At 34.1% G+C, this 15,930-nt stretch overlaps 1 protein-coding gene across 1 annotated transcript; it reads left to right on the top strand.

The window, feature by feature from the left end:
* Positions 1-8,936: 8,936 nt before the first annotated feature.
* On the top strand, positions 8,937-12,240 carry LOC131620876 (probable inactive receptor kinase At1g48480). The gene is made up of 2 exons (XM_058892054.1): positions 8,937-10,334; positions 11,346-12,240. The coding sequence occupies exons 1-2, from the start codon at positions 9,077-9,079 to the stop codon at positions 11,945-11,947; spliced, it is 1,860 nt and encodes a 619-aa protein (XP_058748037.1). The 5' UTR covers positions 8,937-9,076; the 3' UTR covers positions 11,948-12,240.
* The last annotated feature ends 3,690 nt before the right edge of the window (positions 12,241-15,930 follow it).

Raw genomic sequence — 15,930 nt, 5'->3', positions numbered from 1 at the left:
GAGATGTGAGCTGCTATGGAGAAGTTGCAACGCTCAACAAAATCCTAGAAGACAACGTCTTGATTCTTCAGCAACAACAACACGAAGATAACTCGCTTGGAGAAGACGAGATCTTGGACCCTCAGCCCCTCTTTGATGAAATTGAGGGTACTCTAGTGCTAGAGAACTTTAAACCTCCACCTATGGTGATGTTTGACGTAAACAACGACTCCTACAAGCACAACGTCTCCATCAATACACATATGACAATAATTAGCGCTAACGATTCCTTGAAATGTAAGCCTCTGTCGAGCACTTTCACGGAAGCAAACTTGAGGTAGTAAATGAATCTCTAACCATCTATCATGATCACGCAAGGAAACTAATTCATAATTTTTTGGCGAGTAAGCACCGGAAGGTTTCAACAACCATCGTGTTTAATGTCTAACAAGGGCACTCTAAGTCCCTAATGGAATATCTCGCCTGATTCAAAAAGGAAACAATAAAGGTGGTATATCTAAACCATGAAATGACTGTGGGAGTATTCTAAAATGGTTTGAAAGCATGGCACATAAACGAGTCTCTTTCCCGTAAACCCGCCACATCCATGGTTGAGATCATAGTGCGAGCGAAATGCTATATCAAGGGCGAAGAAAGCAATGTAGAAAACAAATTTAGCATCGTCAAGGAATGTGGCGGACCAGCAATTCGCACCAATAAAATTGAAATTATTATGTCTCGCTCATTTGCGATAGGGAGACTTTCAAACATTAATCTTTGAAAACTGCCAAGGAAATGGATTCAATTTCCTTACTTTGCAAGAAAATTAATCTATTTTCCTAAAACCCTTCTAATAGGGAACAAGCTGGAGGTACACATAGACAACATGGCTGTCAAGACTTCAGAAGAGGGTGATCATTGTAGTGATTTGGAGCGTGTTTTAAAGTTGATCAGGAAGTATAACATGTGCTTGAGCCTTTCCAAATTCTTATTTGGAGTTCAATAGGATAAGTTTATGGGCTTCATGTTAACTCGATGGTGTCTTTCATGAAGATTTATAACAATCCTCATCAGGGGGAAGATTCAAGCTTCTAGTGAAATGTTAAAGTCAAAGATATATAATATAGCCATGAACTTGAAGCTTCAAAGTTGTGAAACAGACGAAATGTGAAAGCTCTTTGTGTTTGTATCGAGTGGTCTGTGTTTGTAAAGGTGTAATATTAGCTCTAAATGTTACTAAGGAAAATTACACACACATTTTTTCCTGATTGAAAAGCCTCTCTTATTCTATTAAATCAACCAGAAAATGTTTGTTTTCCTAGCTAATAGATTAGACACTCATTCTAATCAATTAGAATGGGTTCTACATGGCATATTCGATTAGCCCATTATGGTTAATTCATTATAAACTTTGCAACCCTAATAATCGATTAGTGGTAGAGCCTTTTGAAAACCTTCTTTTTTGTAATACAAAATTGATTATCCATGTAACATAATTGAGTATGGACTTCAAAAGGCTCATGGATCCTTTCCTTTTTTAGCCACATTTTTTCCTATAAATAGAGGGCTTCCCCTCATTTCATTTCATACCATAAAAAATATTCTTAATACCTCTCTCTCTCTCTCTCACACACACACACACACACACATACTATATATATATATATATATATATATATATATATATATATATTGTACACCCTGGAATTCTTAGAGACAAGTTGTAAATCGGATATGGGGAGAACGCTAAACAAATTAACAAACGAGTTGGTGTTCGTTAGATATGGGGGAATATGGGCCGTTGTGTAAAGTTGAATATTATGAGTAGTGTGCCTAGTCGGAAGACTGAAGTGCCAAGCCGGTATGACAATTACACTTATCCAAAGGTTGTATGAGAGTTACAAAAATTGATGAAAAAAGCGTTAGGCCCTCATGATTGTGATGGCGGACGTTATAAACTCCTTTTGATTGTTGGACTTGGAAGGTCACTGCTCAATGAATACAAGGACCAAAGCCAAGCATAAAAGGGATCCTCCAGTGGAGGAAGGGACAACTTAACCATAACACATGAAAGCAAAAAAGAAAACTAATAACCCTAAAAGTACAGTACAGTTGCAGTCTTACCAGATTAACTTCAGGGAAACTATCCAAAAGTGTTTGTCAAGAATATATATATATATATATATATATATATATTTGTGTGTGTGTCTTTACATTTCTTCACTTTAGGATTTTGAGAGTCAATCTTTTATTTATGAGGTGTTTGGTTCTAGTGTAAGATCATTATGATAATATCTCATTGTAAGAAGTTTGTTTTTGGTTGTGCGTTAAACCAATTGAAAATCTCTTGTTTGGTTTTTGATGTGAACTTGATAAAACCTTTATTTGGTTGGGATTTCTTCATAAGTAAAACTCTCGTTTGGTAGGGAGCTTAGCCTTGTATTAAAATCTCTCATTTTTAAGATTGTGCTAGTGGTGAAATCTCTATGTTGCTATGTATTTGTAGTTAAAACTCTCATGTTTGGTTGGGAGGAAAGCCATTTTAAACTCTGGTCCTTTTGTAATGAGGTTTATGGGAAAAACATGTCAAAATCTCACATCATAGTGGAAACTCTCGAGAATAAATTCTTCGGGAGGAGAGTAGGTCAAATCATTAGTCGGAACCTCTATAAATCCTTGGTGCATCTTTCTCCTCCCTTATCTTTTTTCATTTCTGTTATTTATTTCTGTTGCACTTCATTCTCTATGTTTTACTTTATTCTGCTTCTTATTTCCTATTTGTTTTATGAAAATGTTTTAAACTTTGATTTTATCAAATATTTTAATTTGTAAATGGTTTTTCAAATCCACATAATTCAACCCCTCCCCCATCCTCCCTTCTTGTGTTTGGAGTCACTTGTCTAATAAGTGGTATCAAAACCTAACTCATATTTGAAGACTAGTCATCTCAGGAGGAAGATGTTGATTGAAAATATTTCTTCTTTTAATAAATGTCTTTTCATAGATACACCTTTGGTGTTTGGTTTTAAAGTCAACGATTTTTTTTATAAATGCTTTAAGTTTCAAGTAATTTTATTATGTCTTTGCTTGTGATTCTGCCTAGGAAGTGTGGGACACTTTTGAGATGATTCATGGAATTTATCCAAGTATCAAGCAAGAGAGAATGAACACATAAGTCTATGAAGTAGAAATTTCCATTGAACATGAGAATCATTCTCACATATGGTACTCAACCATTGGAACCCTTGGAGGTTATATTCGAAATTGTAATTTTAATAATTATTTAAGAATTAAGAGTTGAAATCAGATATTTGATCCAATCCTCAATTCTGAAAAGGCTCATGAATCCTTTCTTTTTTATTCACATTTTTGTCATATAAATAACGGGTTTCCCCTCATTTCATTTCACACCATCAAACTTATTCTTAAGACTTTTCTTTCAATCTCTCTCTCTCTCTCTCTCTCTCTCTCTCTCTCTCTCTCATTGTTTGTTCATTCTTGCCTTAGTATTTTTTAGAATAAATATTTTATCTGTGAGGTGTTTGGTTCTGGTGTTAGGGCATTATTGTAATATCTCATTGTGAGAAGTTTGTTTTCGGTTGTAAGTTATATAAGCGAAAATTTTGTTTGGCTGTGAGGTCTCCGTAATTAAAAATCTTTTTTAGCTTGTGAGCTTAGCTTAGTATCAAAATCTCTCAGTTGGTTCGAGATTTTCCTAGTGGTAAAATCTCTTGGGAGGTCTCTGTTGTTAAAACTCTCGTGTTTTGTTGGGAGGATGCTTATGTCGATCTCTGATACAAACTCGCCAACACTAAGAAGTCTAGACACAATATGACATTAATACACGAAACTTTAGTCACTCATAGCACAGATAAAGAAGATATTAACTCCATAGATGTCGCCAGCACTGTAACACCCTTCTAAACCCCGCGGCAATTTAAATAAATATATCAGAGTAAAAACATAAACACAAGGGTGCCACAATTATTTAAAATAAATAAACCAACCACGGTCAAGTCATGCAATTCATAAGCAACAAGCATCATAATATACTGTTCACCCAATTATACATATTCAGATTCACATCTATTATTCATCAATTCACACAATAATAGATTACAACACATAACACAGAAATCCATACAATCATGTTATGACAAAATGCATATGACACAACTGACACTATGCATGTGGTACCAAAATTTGTGAATCACATTCACAGGACTTCTCTCTATGATACTGCCCTTCAAATTGCTCACACCCCACATGGGCACATGATTAACCTCATCGATCACACCCCCATGGGCACACGATGACTGCTTACTAATCTCCGCACAATGGGAATTAGCCACCAACGATCCACTCATCAACGGGATCCATCATCAAATGCATATGAATGAATGAAACACACATAACATACTTAAAAACATCACTGAATCACGATGAACAACTCATCTCAACACCACATCACCGAATAAGTATGTACATGTTTTCAACATCATTCAAATGGTCATGCATTCATCACAATCATAATAATAATCACAACCAATTCATCATCACATCAAATACATTGTCACACCTATCTCATATGCACACAATGTTCAATTCTCATCAAGTAATTAAGTCGAGTTTTAAAGAGATAAAGTCGGCCACTGCCCATAATTATCATTCATCATATAAAACATTCAATTACTTGCCCAACGCCCAAAACGGAACTAAGAAAGGATTCACGGATCAAAAGATACGTCATTTTAAAGTCTTAGAAAAATTCTCGTTCAGCCAGGTTCGCTCAACGACGCAAGGCAGAAGCGAATTCCTTCAGACCTCCGCTCAGCGGACCACTAGCAACGTCAAACAGAAGCGAACTACGTTGGGACCTTCGCTCAGCAGACCTGCGATTTCAGCAATTCTCAGGTCTGCGACAGACCCTGCGATTCCACCTAGTTTCAGTCCAAAATCGACCCCAGACATCACATACAGGCATATAATCATTATACGTTCAATCATACACCACAAAACATCATTTAAACTCATTATTAACCAAATAGTTCACACAATTATCATCAATTCAATCCAAATTATAACACTCTTACCTAACAATCCCAATGTCTAATTGAATCAAACCATACATCAATCTACCTATTACCTAAGACCACATAAGAGATACTAAAAGGAAGAGTCTCCCCTTACCTTGATTCACGGTTGGATTCTATTTCTCTTCGTGTTCTCTCTACGTATTCCTCCATGTTCTTTGTGCCCTAGCTCTCTCCTTCTGCCTCTTCTTAAAACTTTGATCGTACAGAATGAATCCCTCTTTCCTCCTTTTCTCTTTTTACCTCTAGGACCCCTAATATGGTCTTCCCATATTGCCCTCACTTACTCTTCACCAATGACCATTGTTGTCCTTAATATCTCTAACACTGATATCATTTTATTTTACTAATTAAAATAATTCCATTTATTATTCTAATTATTCTAAAATAAGCCAAAATTCATCGATACACATAATCATCACGCAAACCACCACGACATCAGATGAATCACCAAGACATCACATAAGTCATCATAATCTCAAACATCACAGATCATCACAAATCATGATAAGGACTCAACATATCATCACATTTTCAATACTTCACAACGACTCATAGATTCACGCTAAAATGATTAAATAAATAATTAGTCTAGAATTTGGGGTGTTACAAACACCGCATGTTGGATGATGTTAATAATGTGCTACTACTACCTGACCATATACGATTTTCCTTCAAAGGAGGGCGAAGCAAAGAGGGTCAAATGTTGGGGGAAAATACACCATAATAGTAGGGGGATTTACACGATGGGGTGTCATTCCTCGTGCCAAAATGTTTGGGTGAGAGTGAGACCTCCCTAGTTCTCATGGAGGTCCATGAAAGATTGTGTTGAGTCACATCGGAGGAAGATTCATTGCCCACAAACTGCTAAGGTGACTGACTATGACAAAAGACATTGCAAAATTAGTTAAGAAATGTGAAAAGTTCTAAAAGAATTCAAACATTCATCACGCCCCATAAGAAGTCCTAAACTCTTTTATATCTCTCTCGATTTCTATCAGAGTGGCGTGGAAATTTTGGGCCCTTTCTAACTAACTCGAGCTCAATTAAAGTTTCTACTCGTAGGAGTAAACTACTCTAATAAGTAGATTAAAGCGGACGTGGTGTCCAAAATCACATTAGAAAGATTTTAGCATTTATACTTGAAACAAATCCTTTGCAAGATTGGTAGTAACTTCTCTATCTCTAATAACTATATGTAGTTTTCTAGTTCAACTATGGTGGAGTTCAATGGTCCACCTGCAAGCTAACAAATAGGTCAAATTAGCCAACAAGGTAACCCTCTATAGAATAAAGAAGAAGTTGGACGAAGCAGAGGGAATATGATCTTAACAACTACATAAAATATATCCATTTCTATTTATTTTATTTGAGTTAATACTTTCCGCACGGGATCTGTGCTATTTGAGTTAATTTTTCTTTCTAAGTTGGATTCAATATTAGACCAGGATTATGTTGGATTCCAAAAAGGGAACAATAGGTGTACAGTTTGGTTACTATTGATTTTGTTAATGAAATCAATTTGCTCATGAAAAAGATATTGATTTTGATTTTGTTAGTTAGAATTTTGGAAATAAAATCATTTTCTTATATTTGATAATTGATATATAGTCTTTCAAATTTTGTGATTTCATTATTAATTCAATTTCTATTTAAAATTATGTTTAATTCGCAAAATTTATACACTTGAAAGTTGGTTTTATATAAATAAATAAAAGGTAATTAAAAAGATAATAATATTCATACACTGTCAGTGTAAAATTATTTTACACAATCAACCAATAAAAAATTAACAAAATATCATATCATTAAAAAATAATTAAATGAAAGTGAAATGTAATTAGATGCATGGTTGTGATTGGTTTATATTGTAAAACTATTTTACATTTCATGACTTCTTTTCTCAACTAAAATTTTGCTAAATATATATTTGACAATTATATATTTTTGTTTTAGAAATTTATTGTCTCTTTTCGTTTTAGAAATGAAGGTGTACATGAATGAATATTATCTAAATTTTAAATTTAATTTGATGTAGTGGTGATTGACGTTGGATTTAATAGAGAGGACAACAGTTCGATTACCCGCAACTGCGATTAGGAGAGGACTTGACCCACTTCTAATTCCCGAACAGGATCATATCGGTGGTGGTAGGAAAAAAATCTAAACTTGATTATTATATGTGGAATCACTATGTCAACATTCTGAAAACAAAAAGACTACAAGTCTATATCATGCAATCACTTCGTGGAATCCAAAACCCTTAATCTAGGGATACATGAGCAATGGAAGTACCATTAACCTTTTCGGTAAATCGAAAGAAAAAGTAAACGTGAAAATCTTATATAAAATAAACAAAGGCAAACATGAAACTATTTTAGTTGGTAAAGAGCTTGTAGTAATAAAAATAATAATAATAAAAATAGCCTAAAACTCATTGCTTGAAATATGGTCGATTACAAAATGCGAAAAGAAACGGCAAAAGGAAATGAGAGGAAATTGTCCTTTAGACATCAAGTATACTCCTATGTAATATTTTTCATTTTTTTAAAAAAGTTTACTGATTAAAATTTCACTCATTAAAAACAATGTTATGGACTTAAACTTACACTCTTATGATTAATTGTCTATGCACAACAACAAAGTGAGTTAATTAAACTATGATATTTTTCTTTTTATTATTCAACAAGATAGACATACTATCAATTGTCTAGCAAAAATCTCTTTTCTCTTTTGGACAAGTAATGTTAGCAATTCTCTTTTTCTTTTGTTACAAGTAATATTAGCAATTCTATTCTTATAAAAAATAAATTACAAATTCTATACAATTTGTGAAGAATTTATTGGAATTGTTTTAGTATAATTTTAATATTAGGTATTTTAAAATATTGATATCTCAAAATTGATGAAATTTTAGTTAATGTACGTATTGATTTATTCGGTTAAAATCATAACATACAATGTGATGAGTAAAAAAGAGAAGATTGTGATTTAAAAATTGATTTATGGAAATTAGTAATACTTAAATCATATTATATTTCTTTGTTAGATTAATTTTTTCTAAACATTATATTATATGAAAAGATATGATTTGATATATTATTTATAAGAATTTTACATCCTCTCATTAATTCGTTTAATTAATAACTACATAGACAACCCATTGATGGATAGAAATAATGTGATTTTAAATTACAATATTTCATTCATTTATTTTTAAAAAATAAAATATTGGTCAATAAATAAATAAAAATAATTATATTATTTGACTGTGTATGTAAATTTAATCTAAAATTCTATATTTATTAAAATATATGAAAATCCAGAATATATTTTTAATTATATTCGGGTCCCACATGAATATAATAAGGTTTTTTTCCTGCAAAAAATATCCAACTCGGAGAACTCGTTAGAACACGACACAACCGAACCAGAACCTTTTTTACTGAACAACAAAACACGTGGGGTCCACTAAAAAACTTCCTTAAATTTTTCAACACAAAACCAACCAATCACCATTGGCCATTCTTGCGAAACATTGTTCCTTCCCTACACCTAAATGTAGGCTACAATTTCCTCTTTATTATAGAATTAAATTATTATTTTTTTATAAAAAATCAGAATATCACCAAAATTAAATAGTCATAAAAACAATATTTTTTTCCATCTTTTTACAAAAAGATATTTGAGTCAATGAAAATTTATATATTTAGTACACATTGAAGCAAATATATTAATTTTTCATTCACTTTGATTTTTTTTATTTATAGTTATTTTTTCAAAGAATATATTTATTAAAATTTTATATTAATATGCTGACAACTTTTTGCACATTTTGATACACAAAATTGACGCTGAAATCTAATTTTCTGACGCTAACATCGTCAAAGGTTTTGATATAATACGAGACACCCACCACTCTCACTTTCTCACTCTTCATCTCAAAAAATTTCTTTTCTTCTCTTTTTCTCTCCGTTTTCCTTCCACCCAAATTCCCCTCAAACATGAAGTCTCCGAAGCTGAAAAAAACTCTTCTGGTTCTTTTCACGGCGAGTTTATTAATCGCCATTGTTTCCGGCGCCGATCTAGCTTCCGATAGAGAAACTCTACTGATTTTAAGGAACACAGTTGGAGGACGAACCCGATCATGGAACGTGTCCGAGACTAACCCGTGTTTATGGCCCGGCGTTTCCTGCCAAAACGAAAGAGTCACGTCGTTGAGGCTACCGGGGATGGGTCTCGCTGGTAACCTTCCGATTGGTTTAGGAAACCTCACTGAATTGCAGATACTTTCCCTCCGGTTCAACTTGTTAACCGGACCAATTCCTTCGGATTTTTCAAAACTGGTTTCTCTTCGGAATCTTTACCTTCAGAATAATTTTCTCTCCGGTGAGGTTCCTGAATTTGTGTTTGGGTTGCAGAATTTGACTCGGTTGAGTTTAGCTCATAACAATTTCAGCGGTGAAGTTTCTTCTAGTTTCAACAAGCTCACTCGTTTGGATACACTCTCTTTGGAGCAAAACCGGTTCACCGGTTCGGTGCCTGACCTTAATGTTCCTCCTTTACATGTATTCAATGTGTCGTTTAACAATTTAACCGGGCCGATTCCGTCGAGGTTTTCGCGTTTAGATATAAGCGCTTTTACGGGGAATGAGCTTTGTGGGAGTCCCCTTAAAATACCTTGTCCTGGAAACAATGACAGAAATAAGAAAAATGGGTTATCTGGTGGAGCTATTGCTGGTATTGTAATTGGCTGTGTTTTTGGTTTTGTGTTGATTCTGGTTCTTTTGGTGTTCTTGTGTAGAAAAAGATCAAAAAGTGATTCTGATAATGTAGCACATGCCAAGAGTGTTGATGTTGAAAATGGTGCTGGTGATGGGGGTGTGAGTAATTCAGGTTCTGGTTTGGCTTCGGCTTCGGTTTCAGCTTCGGGCGTGTCGTTACAAAAGAGTTTGGTGTTTGTTGGGAATGTGACTAGAAAGTTTAGTTTAGAAGATTTGTTAAGAGCTTCTGCAGAAGTTTTGGGAAAAGGGACATTTGGAACAGCTTATAAGGCAGCATTGGAGATGGGAGTGACAGTGGCTGTGAAAAGGTTGAAGGATGTTACTGCAAGTGAAAAGGAATTCAAGGAGAAAATGGAGGAGGTAGGGAAATTGGTTCATGAGAACCTGGTCCCACTTAGGGGTTATTATTATAGTAGAGATGAAAAGCTTGTTGTGTATGATTACATGCCAATGGGAAGCTTATCTGCACTCTTGCATGGTATGTATGTGTTTGTCTTTTGCTTTTGATTTTTGTCATTTTTTGTTGGACATTGTTAGTGTTGTTGTGTTGGATGTGTTTTGTGATGCTAATATGCTACCTTCTCTTTTGTTTATTAGTATAATGATTGTGGCTGTTCTTGTGTCTAGTCCATGTTGGCTTTTTGGACAATCACTGCTTTTTTTATGTCCCTAGGTGCTTTTCTTTTAGTTATTTTCTGTCTTCTTGGTCTCTAAATGTGTGAAGATAATATCACTAAAATATCTATATTACTATAGTGATAATGTTTGACACATTAGGCCCCCCAACTGTGTTACTGTGTTTGGATTCATTTCAACATATCTTCTGCCAATCTGAATTGAGATTGTTATTTTTTTCCCTGAATATAAGGCTTGCATTGAGTGATAGGACCTCTGTAGAACTGACACCTCTGAAAAAGGTGTGTTTGTGTCGGTGTAATATCTGGTGTTTGTGTCTGTGTCTGTGCTTCATAGGATAAGACTGATAAATATTTTGATATTTGAGGCCTATGCATATTTGTTGACACATTATTTATGCTTATAAGAAATGGAATCTTGCATCAAGAGTCTTAGATTTCTGATTACTAAAGCATTATATGAGAAATCTGAAGTTTATGTGCCTCTTACTTAGGCTTGGCAGATCCCAAAAATCTTATATTTATGTCAATGAGCATTTCCAATTTGATTGTACTTATTGTTCCAACATTCAAAGTTCTTATGAAGTAATGTTGACTGCACAAGACTCTAAGATTTTGATTTTGACTACATAGTCAAGCAATCTATACTATTCAATATCGTACGGATTACGTGAGTGCGACAAATGCGTGATCCAAGGGATACAAATCCGGTTTGAATTTATTGAAACTTCAACTGATTTATGTTCTTTTGCAAGTTTTGTGTGAATCATGAATGAGTTGGATGCTAGACATTTTTAGGCTCTTTTTTTTTTTTACATTGTTTACTTATACTTCTTACTATTTTCATGTTATAGCAAATAATGGAACTGGAAGGACTCCACTAAATTGGGAAACAAGGTCAACCATAGCCCTTGGTGCTGCCCAAGGGATTGCATACCTACACTCACAAAGTCCAACATCCTCCCATGGAAACATCAAGTCATCAAACATCCTTCTCACCAAATCTTACGAATCCCGTGTCTCCGACTTCGGCCTAGCGTATCTCGCTCTTCCAACCGCTACACCCAACCGAGTTTCTGGTTACCGTGCACCAGAGGTCACCGACACCCGCAAAGTATCCCAAAAGGCGGACGTCTACAGCTTCGGCATTATGCTTCTGGAGCTTCTCACAGGAAAAGCTCCTACTCATTCTACGCTAAACGATGAAGGAGTAGACCTACCGAGATGGGTCCAGTCGATCATTCAAGACGAGTGGAACACTGATGTTTTCGACATGGAGCTTCTGAGATACCAAAATGTTGAGGACGAAATGGTGAAACTTTTGCAGCTTGCTCTTGAATGTACTGCTCAATATCCTGATAAGAGACCTTCCATGGATGTGGTTGTAAGATTGATTGGGGAAATTTGTCATTCTAGTAATGTGAAAGAGCAAGAAGAGATTATTGAGGAATCATGATTTGCTTAAAGATGGAGAGCATTGACTTTTCCTGTGAGAGTATAGAATTAAAGAGAGGAATCTCATGATTTCAATATTGGCCAGTTTCTGGCATGATTATTTATATTGTTATTGTTTTATTGATTGCTACATTTATATTTATATATTCATGATTTTTGTTTATTTTACTCTGGGAAATGTGAATAATTTGTTTGGAGCTTTTGTTGATCCTTCTATTCTTTAGGGGATTAGTTTTAGTTTATTTGTTTATAAACGTTGAAACAAGGATTTCTACTCTTCTCAAAGTCTAACCTATCATAGTTTTGAGTGCATGTTTATATTATCTTTCAATCCCATTTGCTTATAAATTGAGTTTTTTCCATGATGTCTGCCACAATCATATGGGTTTATAATTGAATCGTGATTTTTATTATTTTACAAAAATATAGTTTACATCATATATAATGTTTAATAGTCATACAACAAACATTATTTTACTAAGTGGAAGTGGAGTTGGCTATATCTATCAATTTCTACCACAAGGTTTTATCTAGGACCATGTTTTTATCTAAGTAAATTGTTAGTCTAGAGATCTTTCTTAATAAATTCTCTTAATTTTCTTAGGTCTTCCTCTACCTCTATTATTTGACTCTTTTTCATCTGATCTACTCTCTTTATCATTGAATCTACAAGTCTTATATCTATATGCTCTATTATTTGACTCTTCTCCATCTGATCTACTCTCTTTACCACTGAATCTACAAGTCTTATCTCTAAATGCTCTATTATTTGACTCTTCTCCATCTGAGCTACTCTCTTTACCACTGAATCTACAAGTCTTATCTCTAAATGCCCAAATTATTGAAGTTTATTTTCCATCATTTTTTTACAATAGATGTTACCTCAAATCTCTCTAATAATGTCATTTTTAATCTTATCATCTACAGTATAGTTTTACCGCATATACAACGCAACATCCTCATCTCTATTACACTTATTTTATTCTCGTGTTGATTCTTAAACGCCTAACATTTTGTCCCATAAACATTGCAGGTCGCACTGCAATCCGATAAAATTTTCCCTTCAACTTGAGTGGTACCTTTCTGCCACATAAAATTCCTGAAGACCTCCTCCATTTCAACCACCCAACTTGAATTTGATAGTTTACATCCCTTTCTATTTCTCCATCGTTTTGTATTACAGACTCGAGATATTTGAACTACGTTACTTGTGGAATGATGAGGTCTCCAGCTTTCACATCTAGGTTAGAAACACTTCTCCTTTTGTTGAAATTACATTCCATATATTCTGTCTTACTTCTGCTGAGGCAAAAAACCATGTATTTCTAAAGCTCGTCTCTAACCTCTCGTTTAAATCAACATTTGACTCTCCTAGTAGGACTATATCATCTGATAAAAGCATGCATCTCAGTGCTAGCTCTTGGATGTGTTCTGTGAGTAGATCCAAAATTAAAGTAAAAAAAAAAGGTAAGGGCTTAAGGTTGAAACTTGGTGCAAATCTATTGTAATGGAAAAACCTCTATACCATGTGTCTGCACACTATTCGATATTCCTTCATACATATCTTGGATAGCTCCAATATATGTAATCCGGACACTTTTATTCTCTAAGACTTTCCACAAAATTCTCTAGACAATCTAATTTTATGCCTTCTCCAAATCAATAAAAATTAAGTGTAAGTTTTGTCGATTTATCTGATATTGCTTCATCACTCGTCGTAGTAGATAGATCGCTTCTATGGTCGACCTCTCAGACATAAAACCAAATTGATTCTTAGTGACTTGAGTCTCTTTTCTTAGTCTACGTTCAATCACTATCTCTTATAACTTCATGTATGCCTTATAAGTTTAATTCCCCTATAATCTGCACAATTTTGTATATCTCCCTTATTCTTATAGATTGAAACTAAAGTGATTCTTCTTCATTCATCCGACATTTACTTTGACCTCATAAATTTGTTAAAGAGTTTGGTGAGCCACTCAATACCTTTATCTCCAAGAACTTTTTAGATTTCAATAGGTATGTTGTCTGGTCCAACCGCCTTACTGTTACTCATCATTTTTAACGTCTCTTTTACCTCTTGTTTTTTAATCTGACGGTAGTTATTATAGTTTTGATCCTCTTCTCTAATGCCGAGTCTGGTAGAGTCTGATAACATATCATATCCTTCATCAAATAAATTATAGAAACACGTCTTTTAACTATCAATTATATCCTTTTCCTGAACCCAAACTTTGCCTTCTTCATCTTTAACACACATCGCTTGATCCAAATCCCGTGTCTTTCTTTCTTTTTCTTTAGTGAACGTATATATCAATTTTTTTCTCCCTCCTTGGTTTCCAAATATTAATATAGTCCGTCAAATGATTAGGGTCTTGCTGCATCCACCGTCTTATTGGTCTCATTCTTAACTTTTTTATACTTTTCCCAAGTTTCAACATTTTTACATCTAAAACAATCATTTTTAACTCTAAATTTACTCTAAACATTTTCGTTCCACCACTACGATTCTGTAACCCTAGGTCCAAAACCTTTTGATTCTCCTAATGTCTTTTTAGCTACTTTTCTAATCACTTGGGCCATCTTGTTCCACATATCATTTGCATTTCCATGTGGTTGTTCAAACACTCCCTCCAAGATCTTATGTTGGAAATTTTCTTGTTTTTTTTCCTTCAAATGTCACCACTTGATTTGTGACGCTCACATGTGACTTCTTCTCTTAGCTCTCCTCTTGGTTCTTACATCCATAACCAATACTATATGTTGGACAGTCAAACTCTCTTCCGAAATAACTTTCTAGTCCAAACAAATTTTCATGTCTGACTTCCTAATAAAAAAGAAATTTATCTGAGAATTTGTCACCCCATTCTTATATGTGATAAGATGCCCATTTCTTTTTCTAAATCAAGTATTAGTTATAGTAATATTAAAGGTCGACGAAAACTCTAAGATGGATTTACCCTCTGTGTTTACCTTCCCGATGTCATACCCCTCATATACGCCCTAAAAATCTTTTGTTACGTTTCATACATGTCCATTTAGACCTCCTTCTAGAAAAATCTTCTCTCATTGAGGTATATTTTGAAGTAAGTCTTCTAAGTCCTTCCAAAATTTTACCTTAAGGTGTTATGCCAACCAACATGAGACGCGTAAGCACTAATAAGATTAAAGGTGTCTTGTTCCACTATAAAATTCAAGGTTGTGATTCGATCTTCTACTCTTTTCACGTCCACTATATCCTTCTTTCAGTCCTTGTCCCCAATAATTCCCATTTCATTTCTCGATCTAACTCTTTCGGTGTACCAAAGCTTAAAACCTGGGTTGTTTAATTCTCTCGCCTTTTCACTTGTCCACTTAATTTTTGTAGGCACATGAAACTGATCTTCCTCTTTACCATAGTATCCACTATTTCCATAGATTTTCCAGTAATTGTGCTTATATTCCATTATCTAAAACAGATTTTACTCTCGTGAACTAACTTCTTTACCCATACCCATTCACAAAAATGTGGGAACCCTTACTTATTTTTCACTACATCCAGACGGTGATGCAGCGCCTCTTCTCTTTTGACATTGTACTTGAACGTACATCACGTTACTTATAGACAACTATCTAACATTCACATTATTTCATAGTTATCCATGTCATAGAGGATCAATAAAATTTTATGTTGGTTGTTAAAAGTCTAACACAACTCTCTCCTTTTTTATTCGAGCTTGGGACCGACTATGCATTTCAAAATTTTATGTTGGTTGTTAAAAATGTAACACAACTCTCTCACATTTACATGCCACACTTTCCCAAATCAAACATTTGAAATAAGGATTAATGAGGCATATTTTTTTAAAAAAACAGTTGATGTTTTATTTTTACATATAGGTAAAGTTCAAAAAATTCTCACCAAATAAAGCTAATGTTGATAACTCAATAGTTGAACTTGAGTCCTCCATAACTACTACTAGACTACCTCATTTATCTAAACTT

The sequence above is a fragment of the Vicia villosa genome, linkage group LG7 (assembly GCF_029867415.1).
Source record: "Vicia villosa cultivar HV-30 ecotype Madison, WI linkage group LG7, Vvil1.0, whole genome shotgun sequence".
Lineage (NCBI taxonomy): Eukaryota > Viridiplantae > Streptophyta > Magnoliopsida > Fabales > Fabaceae > Vicia > Vicia villosa.
Note: the sequence above shows the minus strand (reverse complement) of the source record. Positions and strands in the feature narration are given on the sequence as shown.

Bases quoted from the DNA above. Each gene is read 5' to 3' on its own strand.
- LOC131620876 (XM_058892054.1), top strand. From the start codon at position 9,077: ATGAAGTCTCCGAAGCTGAAAAAAACTCTTCTGGTTCTTTTCACGGCG. The intron at 10,335-11,345 runs GTATGTATGTGT...TTCATGTTATAG, and splicing joins CTTATCTGCACTCTTGCATG to CAAATAATGGAACTGGAAGG.